Source organism: Canis lupus, chromosome 24 (assembly GCF_003254725.2).
Source record: "Canis lupus dingo isolate Sandy chromosome 24, ASM325472v2, whole genome shotgun sequence".
NCBI lineage: Eukaryota > Metazoa > Chordata > Mammalia > Carnivora > Canidae > Canis > Canis lupus.
The window spans coordinates 34,776,679-34,797,865 of record NC_064266.1 but is presented as its reverse complement, the minus strand read 5'-3'; the positions used below and the strand labels follow the sequence as shown (position 1 = coordinate 34,797,865).

General features: G+C 44.1%; 2 protein-coding genes across 12 annotated transcripts in view; one reads left to right on the top strand and one right to left on the bottom strand.

Annotated features, from left to right (window-relative positions):
* Positions 1-3,903, top strand: part of SULF2 (sulfatase 2) — a 118,793-nt gene extending 114,890 nt beyond the window's left edge. For all 6 annotated transcript variants that reach the window (XM_025470344.3, XM_049100666.1, XM_025470347.3 and 3 more), the window contains exons 18-21: positions 1,132-1,255; positions 1,958-1,991; positions 2,165-2,218; positions 2,949-3,903. In XM_025470344.3, the coding sequence (XP_025326129.1) occupies positions 1,132-1,255; positions 1,958-1,991; positions 2,165-2,218; positions 2,949-2,979 (243 nt within the window). In that variant the 3' untranslated portion in view covers positions 2,980-3,903. The remainder of the gene's footprint in view (positions 1-1,131; positions 1,256-1,957; positions 1,992-2,164; positions 2,219-2,948) is intronic.
* Positions 3,904-4,427: 524 nt separating this feature from the next.
* Positions 4,428-21,187, bottom strand: part of NCOA3 (nuclear receptor coactivator 3) — a 145,395-nt gene continuing 128,635 nt past the window's right edge. For 5 of the 6 annotated variants that reach the window (XM_025470338.3, XM_025470339.3, XM_025470336.3 and 2 more), the window contains 7 exons: positions 20,632-20,803; positions 12,763-13,056; positions 11,452-11,556; positions 9,927-10,182; positions 8,658-8,832; positions 8,180-8,321; positions 4,428-7,869 (listed from right to left, as the gene is read on the bottom strand). In XM_025470338.3, the coding sequence (XP_025326123.1) occupies positions 7,858-7,869; positions 8,180-8,321; positions 8,658-8,832; positions 9,927-10,182; positions 11,452-11,556; positions 12,763-13,056; positions 20,632-20,803 (1,156 nt within the window). In that variant the 3' untranslated portion in view covers positions 4,428-7,857. The remainder of the gene's footprint in view (positions 7,870-8,179; positions 8,322-8,657; positions 8,833-9,926; positions 10,183-11,451; positions 11,557-12,762; positions 13,057-20,631; positions 20,804-21,187) is intronic. The other variant, XM_035705911.2, reaches the window with a different exon arrangement.

Sequence of the window (21,187 nt, the reverse complement as noted above, 5' to 3'; positions counted from 1 at the left end):
CGCCTAGACGCCCTGGCAGGGCGGGAGACAGCAAGGCTTCCAGGCCCGCCGCGCGCTGACGCCCCTCCCGGCCCCCGGGCCTCCGTCCTCCTGCACCTGTGCTCTGGGTCCAACGCAGCTTCGCCCTCCAGCTTAGGTGCCTGCCAGTGGTGAAGCCTGCTTTATGGCCAAGCGCAAAGGCTCCTAGAACGGGGGGCGGGGGGCTTCGGGGTCCCTGGGGTCAGACCAGCCCTGCACACTCGTGCGTCCCGGGACCGCGCAGGTAACGGGGCCCAGCCAGCACTCCCGCAGCACTTCCTACATGCCGGGCACTTGCCTAAGCGTGTCCCGAGTACTAAGCACCCAAACACACCCGTGACCAGTGGCCCCGAGCGTGTAAGATGCAAGGGAGCCGCAGGTCTCGGGCGAGCGGCCTGCGTGGGTCCCTCCGACCATCCCTTCAGACGGCCCCCGCCGGGCTCCCCCACTCGGAGCTTCCCAGCAGTGTGGCTGGGTGCTGGCCTATTTCAGCGGCTCTTCTTGAACCGCCTGTAGTCGTTTTATGTGAAACCTGGGTTTTGTTTTAAATATATTATTTGAGAGAGAGATCACAAGGAGGGGGGTGGGGGGCAGGCAAAGCAGACCCCCCCACCGAGCAGGATGCCCAGGGCAGGGCGGGCTCGGTCCCAGGACCCTGAGATCGTGACCTGAGCCAGAGGCAGACACCTCACTGACTGCCAGTAAACTGATTTTTAAATGCCAGTAACTCCACTGTCTTGGTCTCTAACTACCCTATGGGCTGCCAGTCTCCTCCTTGGGCCAGTCATCCCCATAGTTTACAAAAGGGGGTGTCAGAGCAGGCAGGCTTGTTACCAGTGGCTCCCAGAGGAGGCAGACTCAGGTCCCTTACTCAGAGCGGCATCTTTGCAGTCAGGAAGCGCTGAGGGGCCGTGGGTGGAGGTTTGGAGCTACAGGGCAGGGGGGCCACACCGAGCCCCAGGGGCCACTGGTCGGGAGAGAGAGGCGCGGTGGTGGCCCTGCTCCAGTGCAGCGCCTGGCAGGGTGAGCAGGCAGGGCAGCCCATCCCCAGATGAGGGTCACCGCCCCACAGGGTCCCTGCACTCACCCTGCACCAACCTTTGTTCCAACCAGTTGATGAATGCGGTGAATACACTGGACAGGGAGGTCCTCAACCAGCTCCACGTGCAGCTCATGGAGCTGAGGAGCTGCAAGGGTTACAAGCAGTGTAACCCCCGGACTCGGAACATGGACCTGGGTGAGTAGGTGTCCCGACGTGGGCCTGGAGGGAACAGGGTTACCCCAGGAAGGATTCGGGTCAGTCTAGTCCCAGGAGTGAACCAGGATCCCCAGGAGCTGGTGACTTCCCACCACAGGCTGAAGTACCCCCTCCCTAACGTGCACCGCGCGCTTCGTTTCCCTGCGTCCCGTCACTCAGCAAGCACCACGTGCTAGTCACTGCGCTGCGTGTCTTCGCGTCCTTATCTAGTCACGCGGTGACAACCCTCTGGCAGCCGTCTGCTGGTCCTCGTTTTACGGAGGAGCCCAGTGGCCGGGCCGGCTGATTCCAGAGCCCACACTTGGTCACACCACCGACTTTCCAGGAAGCTTGCCGAGAGCCGAGACAGGGTCTCCCTGCCGCCCTTCTCGCGGGGCCCGTGGCTTTCTGTCCTCTGTCGCCTAGGTGTCCCTGCCCGTATCTGCCTCTCCCACCATGACCCGGGTCGGTGATGCATGGACACGTCAGGGTCCTACAGCTGGTGACACTGGAGTGCAGGCAATCTACAGCCCCCCTGGGAGTCTCAGGGGACACTCCCATCAGGACTCGGCCACCCCATCTGCCCTGGGACACCCCATCAACATCAGGAGTGACCAAAGAAGAGAAAAAGGCAGTTATTATTGCTTGTGCCATTTTTGCCCTAAAGCGTGTTTCTCTCTTGTTCATTTCTGTCTCATTTAGGACTTAAAGATGGAGGAAGCTACGAGCAATACAGGTATCTGGTTTTGCTGTTAAGGCCCGAGGCCACTCCCCTGTCGCGGCCCATCCTTTGGGCTAACCTCTGAGGTGGTTGGTCGGCCAGGGGCCTGGCCCACCCAGCAGGGCGGGGGGAGGCTCTGTCCTTCTGGGGGAGGCTCACACTCCTCTTTTTGACCCCCGAAAACCTAGGCAGTTTCAGCGTCGAAAATGGCCAGACATGAAGAGACCTTCTTCCAAATCGCTGTGAGTTGAGGAACCAATTTACAAATAGCGCTGCGCCTGCCTGGCGTCATTCCGCCGAGGCCGTTCCGCGTGCGTGCCGTTTCTCTCGTGATCCTGCCCTCTGCCTCCCGCCACAAGAAGGGAGCGGGAGGCCCTTTCCGTGTTTGGGGTTAATGTCCTGTCTGATAGGCTGTTCTCCAGAGAACAGCGCTTGCTGAGCCCAGGGTGGCCCGGAGTCCTGAGGCGTGTACCCGCTCCGCTTGCCCGACGCCTTGGGGCAGCAGGGCAGCCTCACCAAACAGCTCCCAAAATACATCCACACCCCGTCTCCCTCCAGCGCCAGAGACGCTGGCAGAGGACTGGGACTGGGGCAACCCGGAAGGGTCCCCTCTGGCCTACAGGGCACGCTTGGTGCGTTGCCACGTGCACCCTCCGGGCTGTGCATTTCCTTCCTCATACGCCTGCCAACCGCCTGCAGCGTTACCGGGGGGACGCTAAGTGGGCCGGCCAGACAGTTCTTTGGCGCTCCTAGAATTTAAGCAGGTGACCTTGCTGGATCCCGTCCTCAGTGCCGCCTCTGCCGGCCACGGAGCGGGCGAGCCGGCAGCTGACGTCCGGGTGACCGGGTGGGAGCACCTCGGGGACACCCCCGCCGGCAGCCACTGCCACGTGGTAAAGCGCGCTCAGCCACAGGCGCCGGCCGGGCTTCCTTCGTCCTCAGACGCTCACGGGAGTCTGCTCTGTTCCGCAGGGGGCAGCTGTGGGAAGGCTGGGAAGGCTAGGAGGCGCGCGGCGGGCCTCCAGCCCAGAGGCCACCTGAGCGGACCGAGCAGGAGAACCGCGGACGAGTCCGGGCGGGCCTGTGCTCAGCCGGGGGGCCCGAGTCCCGGGACCTGCTTTCCGTCACCACGGCACGCTCTGGCAGAGAACCCTCGGGAGCGGGGACACTTCAGGAAGTCCATTGTTGCCCTTGCTTTTGCTTTGGATTATACCTCACCAGCTGCACAAAATGCGTTTCCCTATCAAACGGTCACCACTAACCCTCTCTGAGAGGCTTACAAGGGAAAAAGATTTTCTTGGCAATTTCCCCCAACAGTGTAAGTCACTGGAACTTTTTTCTAAAATCCTAAGGGAAGAACAACCCTGTTTTAAATCCTCTTGTTCTTTTGGCTCGTCACAGAGAAGGAACTAAGGGAGCAGCAGGACAGAAGCAACCTGCAGGTGTTTGGAAGTGGTGCGGAGCCGGACAATGAGTCCGCGGCAGAGAGGAGGGGACTTTTGTCTCGCACCATAGTGCAGGCTGTCTCTGAAGAAACGGACTTCACTGTACATATGAGACTATTTACGTGTAACCAGCGTGGGAATGCGTAGGGGAATCTAATGAGAAAACCCAGTTCTCAAGAGTGGTGGTGTCAGTGAACGCTCTGTGGCCAGTGTAAAGAAAAACCCTTGCAGTTGTGGACACTTGTCCCTGACCAGATACCATTTCTGCCAGTATTCCTCTGTTATCTGCCCCAGAACTGATGTTTTTTAAAGTACTGAAGAGAAATGAAGTTGATGTCTGTCTGTCCCAGGTTTTAACAAAACTGTATTTGTAAAGACATTTTGTAGTCTAAGTCTTGTCAGACGATGTTCAAAGTCCCGGCCGACGACCGGCAGTTGGTATGAGGTAACCTTTAACATTTTGTAAAAGGCCGTTCTTGGGAGTTTTTGGTGTGCTTGTTTTTTTTTTGTTTTTTTTTTTGTTTGTTTGTTTGTTTTAAAGCAGTCAACACCTTTTGGGAAGGAGATACTCAGGTTTTTCCAAAGGGAACTAGATGGGAATAAATTAATGACCAAAATTTACCATACTTCAAGGACCTCACAGGTAGGTAAGCCTCACATTTCACCAGCTTCAGGACCTCAAAGCGAGTCACCGTATCAGACAACCCCCCCCACCCCCCGCCTTTGTGCATCAGCTAGTCTGGCAAAGGTAGCGGTCGGAGGTCAGGAGGGAAAAACAGGAGGACCTCCATCACCCAATCTGACACACTTCTCACCAAACATGGACATAATCCAGAAGTGCTCACCCTCGGGAAGAGCAGCTCTATGCTTTTCAGGAGTTCTGTTAACCTTAGAGAAATTGCTAGGATTATTTGAAACAGGATTCCTTAACCTTTGCTTTTACCCTTAATCCGATCGGATTTAAAAAAAAAAAAGAAGAAGAAAAAGAAACAACAAGCTCTTAGGCTTCAATTTTAAATAGAAACCTTTATTTACAAAATGATCAGCAAAGCAGTCAGAGCTTACCACTCAACCATCTCATAAGTTATCCCATGTGATCTGGATTCTTTGCAGTGTGAAGTATGACTGAGATTTTTTAAAAGCAACATTTAATGTAAACTTGATTGCAACTGAATTCATTCTCAATACTATAAGTCAATTCCTGAGAATTTTAAATATTGCTCTCAGAATGACATTTCCATCATCAAAATTCCACACATTGGAAAGAGAAAGAAAGAAAGAAAAAAAAACACCTTGCTTGTTAAACAGTTGGCCTTGGAGCTCTTGCTCCTCTGAAGCAGGGGGTTTCATCTGTCCTACAGGCTTTACTCCTATGACGCCCCCACACTTGTGAACAAAATTCCTGGAACTGGACAGGCATATGGAAAACTGGCAGTCATTTCGAGGAGGGCAAGCCAAGTATGTCCTGTCATACCCCCACCCCATACCCCCAATTCACCTAGATATTAAATACCAATTAACTAAGCAGTCCTGGTGATTGATATTTACACCTTTCCATCAAGATGCACGATTTAGTGCTCACTTCGGCAGCACATATACAAGATGCACGATTTAGAAAAGTGGCATCATAATACGAACATTAACAATGAATTTCTATTTGTTTTTTTTTTAAAGGAAGAAACGTATCTCCTTTATATCATTTTGATCTTTATAAAATATATATATTTATATTTATATATCTTTGGATTCAGCAAAAAAGTAGGTACTGGAAATATCGCACGTTCTAAAAGCAGATGAAACAAACACCAAGGTTTTAAAAAGTAGGGGGCGGGGTGTAAGGAGAGGTAGGCAGCAGGAGTACAAAGACAATTATCCAAAAAAGATAAAAGGGCAATAAAGGTAAAAACAAATTCTCTCAAAAGACGGCATCTATTAAAAGAAAATCAAATTCTTTAAGTTTGCACCAATAAAATGAACAAGTAGAAAATATAAAAACTTATAATAAACTTTCTCTTTTTTTCCATATAAAAAGGGGGTGCTGCCTTCCAGTTAGCCTGGAGTTGGGACTGATGAAAAGAATCACAAAACTTTTTTTGTTGTTGTAATTTTTAAAAGTCAAGAAAGGTAAGAGCACCATTCTATTTCTCCCCATGTACACATGACTTAAACAAGAAAGGTTCAGATATACATGACATAATTTGATCTAAAAATATGGAGACTTACTCAACTATGTCTCTGTCTCCAGACAAGAGGATATGTTATCTGAAAAGTACAGGCCACTATGATGGAAGTTGATGGATTTACAATCTTAGATTGATTTTTAACTGGGCTGTGGGGGGAGAAGGTGTCAAACCCAAATCTATTCCAGTGGTGGTTCTGGAAATACAGGTTTCACTTATGCGTAAGTCAACGAAATTAAATTATCTTACCTTCAGAGATCATTTTTCCAGGGAGAAAAACTGGCTAAACATGTAAGAAACAAAAGAAAAATTACCTGGCTCTCGGTTATTGCTAGGAAATTGACACCAAAGTTAGCCAGAGACCTCTGAAATTCACAGACATTTTAAAAACCAATTTCATTCAACTATTTTCTTTGAAGCTAATAAAGTAAACCAGATAAAAGGAATTAAATTACTTTCTCTACTTCCAATGGACTAGAACAAATGTCCAAAGCCTAGCAACAGCAGAAAGGGGTAGGGGCAGGGAGTGCAAAGGTGCTCCTTCAGCCAGACTGCATCTCAGAAGCATGCAAACCTGGCCACTGAGCTCCCTAAGAAACCACCCTGACGCTATTCTAGTTCTCAGGGTCAAGGAGCACACTGCATCAGAGCGACAAAACAGCTGAGCAGACACTAGAAGCCACACATTAAGGGCTCTACTCCTGAGATCTCAATGTGGGATTTGGGTCCTAGTAACCAAAACCTTAGAGCACTCCTACAACGGATGAACGGGCAACATATTCGATTAAAAAACAAAATACCGTGAACTGCTATTGTTTAATTCATGGACCGCTTAAAATCCAAGGTTCTTTCTTAAATCAAATTGCTTGATCTTTTAAAATTCTTGATATCTTTTTTTAAAAGTTTATTTCCCCATCTCTATTCTTTCCCCTAAAATTAACAAAGTGCTTAGTTCTGGTAGAGGAATTTAAAAGACAAATTTAAAATGCCTACATCTAAACAAATGATCTTTTAAAAAAGCATTTAGATTTAGAGATTGAAAAGAGGGAGGCTCTAACACTGGAGGGGGGGGGGGCGGCGCGGCTCTGCAGCCCACCATCCCCTCCCCCAGGCCACAAAATTCAGGGGCGGTCTCTTCTGTTTGTAGCCTCACCACACTGAGCTTACTGAAGTCAACAATGTTAAATATTTAGCTTCACAAACTCTGTAAAAATGAGTTGTTGTGACCTGCAAAAAAGGTATATACATATTTTACATAATACAATATCTTAAAGGTCATATTTACAAAAGAAAATCTATTCACAGAAACACTGCGAAATTCTGATTCAGAATGCAGTACCTGGCCTTGGGTTTTCTGCAGTTTATTTTCAAAAAGCATTATTGCTCTACCATATAGGCAAAGGGTGACACCAGTACTTTCAACGACAAAAACCATAGTTCTTGTCCAACAGATTAGTTCAGACAAAAACTGGGAATGTGGTTCACCATTCCTCAAGACCTCAAGAATATTGCATTTATCCATTACTTTTTAAATAAAGTGCATTCGGCTGCACGTTAGCATGTGAAAAATTGCTACTGCTGCAACTAAATACTGTCGTCTCACTGTCCCTTCTGCAAAGCCTTGTGACAGCTCCTGGAGGTGATATATTATAGGACATTAGGGACAGAGGAAGTTCCTACTCAGGAAGAAGTCCAGGACAAATAAGAATAGGGCTGGAGCAACTCAACACAATCATTAAAAGACAAGAATTCAGAAAGGCCAACTTCTGGAGACAGAATCAGGTGAGAACACAGAACTATCTGGTTGTGACAAGAACACATGAAGGCTGCAACTGTGCTCTCCATCCAGCACTGCCACTAGAGAAACCAGACTTCCTCATCCCTCTGAATTTCAGGGATGTTCCCAGCCCACCCACATTTATCTCAAACACTCTGAGAGCCGCGCAGAAAGAAGGAACACAGGAGTTTTGTGACCAGTAACACTCCGTACCTCCAGAATCCCATCCCTAAAAGGCAATATGCCAGAAGTATTTGAACTCCATGATACACAGAAGGAGGAAAAATACAGGTAGACAGCGCACATCAGTTTAAAACACAGTCCTGCTCAAATGACATCACTTGGAACACCTTTCCCAGGGATCAAAGCTGGTTCCTTCTTCAGAACTAGGTGTGCAGGACAATGATTCTTTACTCCCAATAATCCTAGTGCCGTGTCATTTGTACAGTGATTTCCTTGGAGATCTTGGTGTTGAAGTGTCAGCAGTATTTCTGTAAGCAACCAGAAGAAACGTGAATAAAACACATGCTCTGCACAACACAGAAGAATCCAAAGGTCTTTATAAATGAGGGATTGCAACAGGACTCTGGCTGATTCGGGTCCCTTAGATCACACATTACCAAAAGTATTTAATAACAGCCCAATGCCTTCAAATCACAAATTTTTTCAAAAACTCTAGTTTTGAGTTACACACCCACAGTTAAAAACCTACTGAGGACCTTCAGATTACAGTTGAAGTTTCAGCTCTCTCAAGAGAACAGGAAAAACTCTGAGAAAAGTAAGGGGTAGAACCCCCCATACCTGATCAGGACCCATGGGCATGCCAGCCATGGGCATGGAGCTCATGTTCATCTGTCCCATGGGACCACTGCTGCCATTCATGTGCACCATACTGTATGCTGCAGGGTTCCCCTGGTGGGCGAACTGCTGCTGGGGAAAGGAGCTGTAGAGAAAGTATGAAATTACCTCCCAGGTCATTCTGGTAACACCACACATGCACACAGAGACCATCACGATTCTGTCAAATGTCACTGTACTTACACAAAGAACATGAGGGAGAAGATGCCCCCTCACCTGCCTTCAGTGTTCCACAGCTGCCTGTGGACAATTGTAGGGCAGGAAGGAACTTCAAAATGGATGAGCCAAATAACACACTTCTAACATGAACCAAGGCCTTCTGAGTTCTCCATCCACCCAGGCTTCACTAAAATGCAGAAGTTATTTTCCTGTACTTTTGGGCAATAGAACATGAGTGGCTTTTCAAATTCCTGTTCCTCACCTGTTCCTGGCCAGGTTTCCTGACGGCCAGCCCTTTATCTCTGAGGACTGATACATGGGTGCCGTCTGAGGATGCTGCATCATGGGGTTCTGGGAGGGACCCATTCTTGAGGGCATCATTGCATTGGGAGGACTGGACACTCGACCAAAAGCTGGATCTGGTTGCTGTCCCATTCCTTTAAAAAAAGAAAAATTACAATGCTCAAGTGGGACCTTCCTTAGAGTAGAAACATTATGTTCTCTTCTAAAGGCAAGAGAAGACACCAAATGCCACAAGATGCTGCCTGCCAGTTGCTTCTCTACTGAGAAGACAACTGGAGGAACAGGCTTATTAGGCTTACTATAGAGAGCAAACCACCTAAACTATCTGAAGAACTGTTACTTCACAGAATTTTCTATATAAAAGGGATTCCACCTCATGTTAACTCACATCACTGTCCCTCTGTCCCCAGCTGACAGGAATGCACCTAAAATGTAATCTCCCCAAAAGATACTTCTATCCCTACTCCCACCATGTTCCTAGAATATCTCAAAGATCTACCTGAAGAGGTAATATGCATTACTATAACTAATATACTCAGGTTACCAAGGAAAGGAACCCACAACCCAACACGGCATCCTCTCACTGAAATGACCAAGCGTTCAGAGACTGTAGAGTTCAACTATACTGGCACATATCGCCATATCGGGGAGGTGTGGGGAACCTGATAATCTCTCTTCCAAATTAAGATGTGGGGAACTGAAAAAACAAGACCTAAATTAAAAAATGCTCAACTCTGATCAACTATCTACCACAATTACAATTACCTGTGCACTACAATAAACAAATTTGGGTTTTTTTCTTTTCTTTTTTAAGACCAGTTTTTCTCCATTCTGACTATAAGAGCATCATCTCTTCTTTAGGGTGCCCTAACTACCTTCCCTTCTTCCATTCTCCCTGCACACATTCTAATGCAGGCATCTCAAAGGCCTCAGATTTAACCCAGTGCAAATCTAAACATGTCTATTAACATTAAATGACTTGCCACCGACTTCAAAACACCACCAAAACACTTCAAGACCTCTCGGGTTCATCTGATCTGGCCTCTGCTTAAGCCTTGTCAGCCTCATTGGTCACTGTTCCGTGTTCTGTTATTTTTAATTAATTCCATCTTTCTTGTGAATAACAAAAGGGAATAAATACTATTTTGTGTTTAACATGAATAGATCCATGAATCTTAGATCCTTAGTAATGTTACTCTGGGGAAGCTATTTTCACCATCTAATTTACCATAATTTGGTGGATATGGAAACTGCTGGGGAGGAACCTGTGGCATCACAGGCCCTGCCAAAACGCCATCCATGCTGGGAGAGGCAGTCACGTTGGGGGGCGGGCTGAAGGCCTGGGGTTGCTGCTGCTGCTGCTGCTGCTGTTGCTGTTGCTGTTGCTGCTGCTGCATCATCACGGCCACCCGCTGCTGTCGGAAGTGATGACTCAGCAGCTCCCTGCTGCGCTGGGCCACCATCTGGGCATTCAGAAAACCCTGCTAATACCCAAGAAAGAATGCAGTTACATACACAGAGCAGGAACCAGCCAATTCCATACACATAGGACCATCCCAATACATCAGGTAGGAGAGAAAAACACGCAGTGCCTTTCTTCCTACAAAAGGAAGAATGTACAATTCTCATCATGGTAATGGCATCCTGGCTAGTTGGCAGGGACGGGGTGCAGACAGAGACCTGGAAACTGTTCTGGCGATTTATCAATGTTTCACACAGAAAACATTCCTCAATGTGAGAGAACATTTAAGGGTAGAATTTGAGGACAAATTTTTCAGGAACTATGAAATAAAACTACAAGAAGGAAAAGGACAGCAATAAGAGTGTGGGAGGAGGGGAGACACAAGGTATATCCCCCAAAAGAATGGGGTTATACTCAAAAAAACAGGAATCTGCCTCAGAAGTGCCTATATAGTCTCTTAAAGCTTTTGAAATGAGAGATGGGGGATTTAGGAGCAGCTGTCTGGAAGTTGGTCAAAGCACAGAATGAAAAAGCTGATTTGGGCCCTATCAGCTAGGAGAGAGCAACTGCAAAAAGCAACTTTTATCTTTTTGAAGGACATCCTAGATCAGCTTATTCAAGGTGTCAGATTATCAAAGTACTTCTAAGAAGGCTTAAGAGAGAAATACTGGGCATTTCACCGTGGATTGTTGGTTGGTTTTGTGGTTTCTTTTTTGTTAAATAAGTATGAACAGTATTTCCAACCATAGTAAATGACTTTTCTGTGGTCATCTGCCTTGTGCACATTAAGAAAATACCTTAGTACAATCTCCACATTGGGCTGGAGGTACAGGGAACTTGAACATCATCCTTCCCACTATGGGAAACAGGTCGTCTCAGAGATGGTCTTTGAGGCTGGATTATATATTACTTACTTTCTTCTTATAATCTCAAATTTTACCCAATGAGCATATGGTTTCATAACCCAGAAACAGAGAAAAGTTTATAACTTATTATTTTAAATCCCAAAAAAGTGTCAGCTGTTTTGAAAACACAACAAATAATCACAAAGGGAATTAATTTAAAAACACAAATCTGAGGTTTTAATATAAGAGCCTCCCCTTCTGATTCTTCCTCGTCCACCAGCAAGAAAGAAGAATGGAAGAGGAAATATGACGAGAGCACGCAATGGTTTCTTACACAAGAAATTTCAAACTGCTGTGTTCTAACATACATTTACCGAGGGCCAAGTACAGACCAGGCCCTGTGCAAGGCTCATGGCAGTGACTGTGGACAGACTCACTTTCCTCACCTGGGAAGTGACCTGGGGCTGCATCATGGGCCTCATCACTGCAGCACTCCCAGCAGTGGGACTGTCCATTTTCATCTCCAGTGCCTGACGGCTCTGATTCAAAAACTGGGGAGAGAGAGGTTGGTTAGAATGCAAGTGGAGCACGTCAGTGAGCCCAAAACAGTATTCCAAATCCTCAGCACCACCCTGTGAGGTTACGATGCTACCTTCTATCCATCAGCCTGGTTAAGTCACATCTACACTGAACCAGCACACTTCCCACACTTCAAAAAATTCAGGCTGAAGGGCACCTGGCTGGCTCAGTCGGTGGAGCATGTGACTCTTGATCTCAGGGTTATGAGTTCAAGCTCCACAATGAGTGCAGAGGTTACTTTAAAAAAATAAAATAAATGAATGAAATCTTTAGGGCAAAAAAGATCAGGTTGAAAAGTCCTCAGCACGCATATGAAGCTTTAGTGTTTGGCATCAGGAGGAAAAGTAAAAAAGTACAAATCTGCAGCTTAAAGAGTATCTTCAACAGAAACTCAAAGGATTCATAAAGTCAGATTTTTCTCTGGGATTATTTAGGGCATTGGGGAAATAGCTTTAATTTGCTCAGACCTACACTAAATAACTTACCTCTTCTGTTAGCTTTTCCTAGGTAACTTTTAGTGGTAAGAAGGGGTAAAAACTAAAATGATACCTTGAATGTATTAACACAGCTTTCCAGAGTACCTACATTGACTTTTAATAATATCAATACACTAGAAGAGTCTCTGGCTCACTGGACCTGACACTCACTCATCTGCTTATATGGTTCAGTTCTGTCACATTTAATAACTCAGCACACCCAATACATAAACAATATATATAACTAAATATTAAAAGAGCTCAAATTTTATAAAATGTCTAGAAAGCAGAGGTTCCATAAAAAGAATGTTCAAGTCAGTTATGGTTTAAATATCTAGTATTAATATTAAGGACTTATTTAAAACTACAAATCATCTACCTCTAAGACTGAAGCCATCAAGAAATACTTTGCTGCCCCAGGTACAATCCTCTTGTATATTTTTTACTGTTTAAGCTGTACAACTGATTTATCTAGCAAGACCAATTCTATCAGGACCACTCCCTAATAAGGAACCACCTTATACAAACATTTTGTACAAACAAAATGTTACACGAAAAGTCAAAACAAAAGAACTTCAGTTGACAAAAAATAGAGAGCTAGTGGCAAGAGCTCTGAAGAACAAAGCCTGACGATAATAAATCAAACAGGAAGTGGCCAGAGGAAAGGCAGTATCTGGCCAAAGCGAGCACGGGGCTGGCTACCTGCTGGCCCTGCAGCCTCTGCTGAAGCTGCATTCGAAGCTGCTTGGGGGTGTTTGTCCGGGGTCTCATCATGTTGGCCCTTGGGTGCATTCCTTGGAGAGGAAAATTGCCTTGCTGGTTCATCTGATTCATCATAGAGTTAAAAGATGGTGATTGTCCCTGAAGATTAAAGCCTCCTTGCACTGGAGGTCCCTGTGCTGGGTACGTTTGCCCATATAACGCCGCTTTCTGATCCATCATTACTGCCGCTTCTTGGCCCTGGAAAGCATCCTGTTTGGACTCCAAAGCTTGTCCCTTAAACATCAAACACATAAATGAACAGTAAGTACATCTGGAAAGCAACAGAAATCAAATGTTCCAAGGAAGACAAAAAATAAAGTCGATATATGTAAACAAGGATGCCACAGAATTCCAAAAGCAAAATCAAGTTTATGGTCTCAAGTTCCATGAGAACAGACTATGACCCATGTTTTCACAGATGTGTCCTAGATGTGCCTCACACAAAGTCTCACGCAAAGAGTACCTAGAAAAATGCTATTTGTTCCAGACCAGATTTCTGTACCAACACAGACTTCCCAAGCCAAATATAAAATAATTAAAACCACTGTGATCAATTTTTTTTTAAACTTTTATTTATTTATGATAGGCACACAGTGAGAGAGAGAGAGAGAGAGAGAGAGAGAGAGGCAGAGACACAGGCAGAGGGAGAAGCAGGCTCCATGCACCGGGAGCCTGACGTGGGATTCGATCCCGGATATCCAGGATCGCGCCCTGGGCCAAAGGCAGGCGCCAAACCACTGCGCCACCCAGGGATCCCTCACTGTGATCAATTAATTCACATATAATTAGTACAGAAATATTTTTACGGTGGTTAGAGGTAATTTTGGTAGAGACTGGGTAAATCAACATAAACCCATATCCCCCAAAGTGTATTACTAGTTGCACAAACAAAACCTAAAGGTGGCCACCCACTATCATTCATTCAAAAGTGCCTGCTATGTGCTTGGCATCACTTCTCTACATGCGAAGCAGGTGTACACGATAAAGTCAACAGGTGACAGAAAAACCATGAAAACAAATATTCTGAAGGGAAGAATGTGCCATCCTGAGACAAGAAAAGCTTGTCAGGTACTGTATTCAACTTTACCTTCTTATCCACGGGCACAGAGTGTGCCAAGTATGAAGGCAACAGTCTCGCCCTAAAACACACTTCACCCCACTGTGACAGTGACAACACCCTTGATTCCCCCACCTCCCTGAGCTCTCCTCAGAGGCATGGTAAGTGTTCATCAGGGTTCAGTGCTACACCCCTCTTCTTTTCTCTCACTACATTTTCTACTCTGGTCTTCTCATCTACTACATCTATCTACTATAATGGCCAAACTCGTCTCCAGCTCAAGTGTCTCTGAGTTCTGACTCTGCTTATGCAAATATCTACTTGACAACTTTACCTGGATGCATCTTAGACTTCATGGGTAGAAAACAGAGGTCGTGACTCCCCAGAACCCCTCCCAGAAAAGACCCGGATTCTCCTCCAATCCTCCCTCACAGCAACATGGCAACACCATTTGCCCAGAACTAAAGCCAGCAATCTGGATTCCTCACATTCTCCCTTTCCAAGTGTGTGTGTATGTGTGTGTTGCACACACATAGTCCACTGAGTCCTGTCAGTTCTTCTTGCATGGCATAGCACACAGCCTTCCTTTCTTTCATTCCACCGCTGTGACGACCTTCTCCCACTTTCTTGGACTCTTGTAGTAGTAACTGGTATCTATGCATCTGCTCTGTCCTATCCTACCAATTCCCTTCCCCAGTCAGGAATCTGAAATCTTGTTTTATAAAGTAAATCATACTGTAAGTTAAACATGAACTGATCATGTATGTTTACCTCCTTTCTCTTACTAACCCTACTAAAATAATAGCAAAGATCTTAAAAGGTAGTATTTATCTACAATGAGAATAAGGAAGAAAACAAGGTAAGTATCTCAACAGGCATTTGCAAGACAGAGAGAGGAGTAACCAACTCCAGAAAGTAAAGAAGCTGTGCCTGTAGAGGAAAACACAAGGCCTGAGCAAATGTTTCCCATGGAGCCAATGACAGACAGACTCCAGTGGGGACATAAGAGAGTCAGGCAAAGTGCTCAAACATGGCTGGTTGAGAATCTGAGTAAAGAGCAAGGGAAGCAGCTACTTCCCAGCCCTTAACCTGCTCCCCAACTCCACACAGCCACACAGCTATACCTTCTACCAACTTTCTCAGCTGTCTCAGTTCTGGGATTCCAGGCACAGCAAAGGGGCGAAAGCAAACAGAAACTGAAAACAGGAAATCTGGGACACCTGGGTGGCTCCGTGGTTGTGTCTGCCTTGGACCCAGGGTGTGATCCCAGGGTCCTAGAATCAAGTCCCGCATCAGGCTCCCTGCATGGAGCCTGCTTCTCCCTCTGCCTGTGTCTCTGCCTCTCTCTGTGTGTCTCTCATGAATAAATATAATCTTTTTTTTTAAAAAAGGAAATCTTACTTACAATTTCTAGTAAAATTTTTATATTTTATAGTTTTATATCTTAACACTACAGGATCATCAATTTGCCTCCCCAGCCCAGCTCCCAAAATGCAACCAGGTAATTAAAAATTCCCTGGCAAGGAAAACTATGTAGTAATGAGTAGAAGAGGAGATGGTAGTAACAGCTCTACATGTTGCAATTTGTGGAATGCTGAAACAAAAGGGCCAGCCCCCAAGTGAACACTTTCAGTGACTTTTAGTAAAGACTGATCTTTTCTAATATATTATCCTTAAATATAAAAAAGATAGTCAAGGATCTCGAGATATGTAATGGTGAAAGCCTCCAACATGAAAGGGACACAAATAAATTAAAAAATAACTTAGAAACTAGGAAAATAGAGATTATAAAACACAGATTCAATGTAATAGCCAATATGTCAATACACATCCCTAAGATGTAAGAAAATACAGAAGAGATAATATGATTAAAGAAATGATACCAAATGACATGTCTGAAAAGCTTTAGAAATATTCAGCCCCATTACTGACAAACACAACTAAACTCACTAATTAAGAAGAAAAGAGAAATGATACACAAAAATGTCCCCAAACCAAAAGGAGTCTCTGTGCATATGACATACAACAGAATGAATGAGACAACAGGGCCCCCCACCTTGATGAGGCTTCATGCAACCTCAGAGAGGAAAAGTTCCTGAGTTAATTCCAGAGACAATCAATACACTAAAGAGCAAGAATATACAAGTCTATGGCAACACTGGATGTCAGAAAGCTGTGAAACAATTCTTTTAAAATTCTAAGAGGAAATTATTTTCAACCCAAAATTGAATACACAGCCAGACATGCTTAGGGTGGAATAAAGGGCCCAACATACTTTATGTCATGCATCAGGGATGGAGAAGTTAACAGAAACAGTACTGGAACAAAACAAAGTAACAAAGCAAGAAAGCAAGCTATTGGGACCAAGGAGCTGGGAGCTGCGACACAGAAGAGGGTCTAGACCTGCCTCTTAGGACAGAGTGAAGCTGACTAACAGAACCTCGAGAGGGAAGGAAGAACTGAGGGATTATCTAATGTGTCTGAACATGTGAAGAAAAAAATGAAGAGAAATTTTATAGCTCTACTGTAGTATCTAGAGAGGATTAGTATTAAATGTGTAAAAAACAAAGCGAATTTTAAAGAAGGCAGTTAACTCAAAATCAGACAAAAACCAAAATCCTTACCAACTATGCCTGACTTAGCAACATGCCAAGATAATCTAAATATTGACCACCTATTTAACAAAAGAAGACATGATTACATTGGTGTAAAGAGAGCACATGCCTTTGTACTCATAATGAGTATGGATGTGAGAGTATATATTAGAGCCAGGAGGGTTAAATATAGATCCACGGTTTCTTACCTGGAAATTTAAAAAAACTCTACAAAATAACAATTTCTCCTCAGCATGAAATGTATTTAATAGCAAAACTTGACCTGAACTTTATGAAGCAAAAACCTCTAGATGTCCACTCAGTGTGACCACCTATCTATTTGGCTATAAAAATATTAGCATATTTGATGATACACTACTGCCTAAAATGACAGTATTGCTCAAAACTCCACAAGGGGAATCAGAGAATATATGGCATATATGTACCATTTTATCTTTCTAAATCCAAAAATTCCAGAATTCCAGAGCACACCTGACCCCAAGATTCTCAGATAAGAGACTATGAATGCACAACTATCATATCAATAAATCAAAGATAACAGACTGAAGCTGATGAAGAGTAGCTGCATATGCACAGTACTTAGAAATATTCCCAAAGAGCTGAGTTTCAATATCTGAGTGGGGCAAATGCGTGTGATTCTTCAAAAAGTATGTATTTATACCTTTTTACAGTTACAAACACAAGTTACGTTGCTAAAAATAAAAATTAAATATAACAAAAAAGGAAAGCAAGTCTCGTCACTACCCTGCTTAAAATCTTCCATGGCTACCCAACATAGCAGAAAAATTCCAGACTCCATAAGATGGCTTTGTGGAAGTAGCCTCCTCCATTTACCTCTCCAATGTGGTCTTACAGCAATCCCTCTCTGTTCTCACGGACTTTGTCACTTGGTAGAACCCCCAAGCCTTTCCCTGCCTGAGGCCTTTGAGTTAGCTGTACCTCTTCTGGAATATTCTTCCCCTAGCTGTTTGCCAAGCTGGCTCCATCTCATCCTTCAAATGTCAACTTACAGGTCATCTCCCCAGAAAAAGCTTTCCTGACCACTCACCCCATTCCCATTAATTCTTTATCTCATCATCCTGGACTTGAAAATACAAACATTTTTGAACTAAAGAACAAAACCAAAAAAAAAAAAAAAAGCCCCCACTAAAAAGAAACTGGGAAAACTATTCAAATATATTAAACAACTAAACAGCCTTCAAATCACAGCTCAGATAGGACTTTTAAAGAAAAATGTTGAAAGCCTACCCCCACCCTAAGAAACGGATCTTTTATGACACACAGTTTCCTAGTATCCTAGGTCCTTCCTGCTAATCTCTGCCATACCATGTCTACCTCCATCCAGGTGGCTCCTTGCCTCATTGTGTGCCTGCTCCAAGGCAATGCAAACCTTGAGAACAGAAACTAATTTGTTCACTACTGCCTCTCTCCCTCAGCCTCTAAAAAAAGACTAACTGGCATACAGAAGACAAATATTTATTAAATGAAAGAATCTACTTATTTGTTAACTTACAGAAAGTACTGTTGCAGATCAACAAAAACCCCATCAGAAAACTATTTTAAAAACACATATAATGACCAAAAGACATAAAGTATGTTCAATCTTGCAAATCAACAAAATACAATTTAGAACAAGCATCTTTCTTTGGGCTCCTGGGTGGCTCAGTCGGTTAAGCCTGACTCTTCATTTCAGCTCAGGTCATGATCTCAGGGTTTGAGATTGAGCACCACATCAGGCTCCACACTGGGCATGGAGCCTGCTTAAGATTCTCTCTCTTCCTCTCCCTCTGCCCCTCCCAGCCTCCTTCTCTCGCCCTCTTTAACAAAAAAAAAAAAAAAAAAAATCAACAAGCATCACTGGGCACCTGGCTGGCTCAGTTTAGAAGAGCATGTGACTCTTCATCTCAGGGTTGTGAGTTTGAGCCCCACATTGGGTGCAGAGATTACTTAAAAATATAATCTTTAAAAAAATAAAAATAAAGCATCTCTGTCACTGATCAGATCAGAAAAGATTTAGAAGAATCATACTCAGTATTTGTCTCATCACTTGCTCATCCATACTGTGTGTCTTTCATCTACCTGGGCCACAGCACAGTGCTTGTGAAGTTAAGGAACTCCAATCATCAGCCTCTGCGTGGGAAAGCAGCTGTATGAACCTTCAGGAAAACACTCAAGTATGTAGCAAAACCTCTAAAATATGTACTCTTTCTAACCCAATCAACCTTCCTCTAGGACTGTAGGTAAGAAAACAGCCTAAGTGAAGAAGATGGAGCAATTCATAGAATTGTTTATGATAATTATTTAGAAACAATTTAAATTTTCATCAGTAGAGTACTGGTTAAATACCGTTCAATGTAACAGATGCTATATGGCTATCAAAATTAAAGCTATATATATTAAACAAAAAAAAAAGAGAACTGAGGAGCACCTGGCTGGCCCAGTTGGTGGAACATGTCTCTTGATCTCGGGCTCCTGAGTTGGAGCCCCATGCTGGGCATAGAGATTAATTACTTTTAAAAATGAAAACAAAAAAATTTTAAAGGATGACTGAAGATGGCTTTCATAGGCAAAATAGGTTACCAAAGTGTTTTTTAAATATACACTCAAGGGGATCCCTGGGTGGCTCAGCGGTTTAGCGCCTGCCTTCGGCCCAGGACGTGATCCTGGAGTCCCGCATCGGGCTCCTGCGTGGAGCCTGCTTCTCCCTCTGCCTGTGTCTCTGCCTCTCTCTCTCTCTATGTCTATCATGAATAAATAAAATCTTTTAAAAAGATAAAAAGTCTTTAGGTAAAGTAAAAAAAAGGATTTTAAAAATAAATAAAAAATAAATATACACTCAAGAGTTACCAATGATTCTTTGTGCCGGGATTAGATAATTTTTTACCTTTTTTACAGATTTTACTTATTTGAGAAAGAGTGAGAGAGCACATGAGCAGGCAGTGGGGTGCAGAGGGAGAAGGAAAAGCAGACTCCCCACTAACAGGGAGCCTGACTCGGGGTTCCAACCCAGGACCTTAGGATCATGATCTGAGCCAAAGGCAGACAGTTAACCAACTGAGCCACCCAGGTGCCCCAACATTTTTTTTTAAGGTTTTATTTGTTTATTCATGAGAGACACACAACACAGAGATAGGCAGAGACATAGGCAGAGAAGCAGGCTCCCACAGAGAGCCTGATGAGGGACTCAATCCCAGGACCTACCTGAGCCAAAAGCAGATAGATCTGAACCACTGAACCACCTAGGTGCCCCCCAAGATTTTTTTAGTATGTACTTTTTTTATCATTGTCAGATTTTACATTAATGACCACTATTTTATCATCAGAAGAGAGAAAGCTCTTTCCAGCTTAAATAAAATTACGAAAAGCAGTTCATCAGTCTCTGTACGACCCTCACGTCCACCTCAGCCAGGTGAGACATCATTCTTCAGTGCCAAGGGCATGAGAATGGTATCGCTTGAGGCATATATCATCAGTGCTCTACATTTCCCAATCATCCTTTACAAACTTCTGTGACAGTGTTTGCTACAATGGAGAATGATTCTTTATGTACACGTCTCCTCAAAGACTAATAACCTCCTGAGAATCTTGCCTTATTATCACTAAGTATACAGCTCTATACACTACCCCCATACAATTCTTTAAATGACCACTACAAAATGTATCAGTTTCAAAAACACAGGTTTCTGAATGACATATTTTCATAAGGTTGCCCAGATAACTGGGAATAAGAAATGCTACTGTTAAGATGTTCATATTCACTACTGTAAAGGAGTTTGGTTTAACACACAAAAAAGCTTGTCTCCTTAGAGTATACACAAGTTGGCCAGGTAGTAAAAAGGGTTAATTATAAAAATGAGGGCTCAACTAACTTAAGTAAAAAGCAGTTTAAAACTGCATAGAAGTTTTATTGGATCATTGCTACAGCTGCCTAAAATTGGACAGCTCTACAAAACAGCGGGTTACTGGCAGAATTTCTAGATGTAATACTGGCCTCCATGAACGTAGTGATGTAATACAAATAATAGGAAAGATACACATGCAGGCATTCTTGCACATGGCTTCACAGATGTGCGTACACACATGCACATTTGAAAGTGGACACATCTACACTTCCATTTCTATGTTAATGCTACCTACTTGATTTACAAGTTCAGGGATGCCTAGAGCTCTGTCAATTTCTTCCAAGCCTGTGGCATCTGTGTTGCTCAGGAGTGTGTGCAGCTGGTCCAACAATGCTCTTTCATCACTCTGCCCGTCTAGGTTAGAAGGTGGCCCAAGGAGATCATCCAGGGAATTCCTAAGAAGTGGCCTAAAAAGAGACTTGCAATCAATGTCAATGCTGCTTTTCCTCTTAAGACACACACACAAGCCACACACATTTTTAATATGTAGTAATAACTAAAATATGAAAAGCCATAAATAAACCGAGTAACAGAGAAGAGCAAATGGCACCAACTTAAATTGAAGGCCCACAGTTTTAAACTTCTCCAGGCCATCTTACAATTACCACATCTAGCTTATACATATCTAGCTTACAATCCCACCACCAAAATGTAATTATTTAGACCCCTAGACACTTGGGAATAGCAGAGGTCAAGGGGGATAGGAGAGAGTGCGGTTTTCAAGGCCATACAAGAACAGAGGTGGTAGTAGTTATATTTGTTAACTTGAAGAAATCAACAAAGGACCAGAA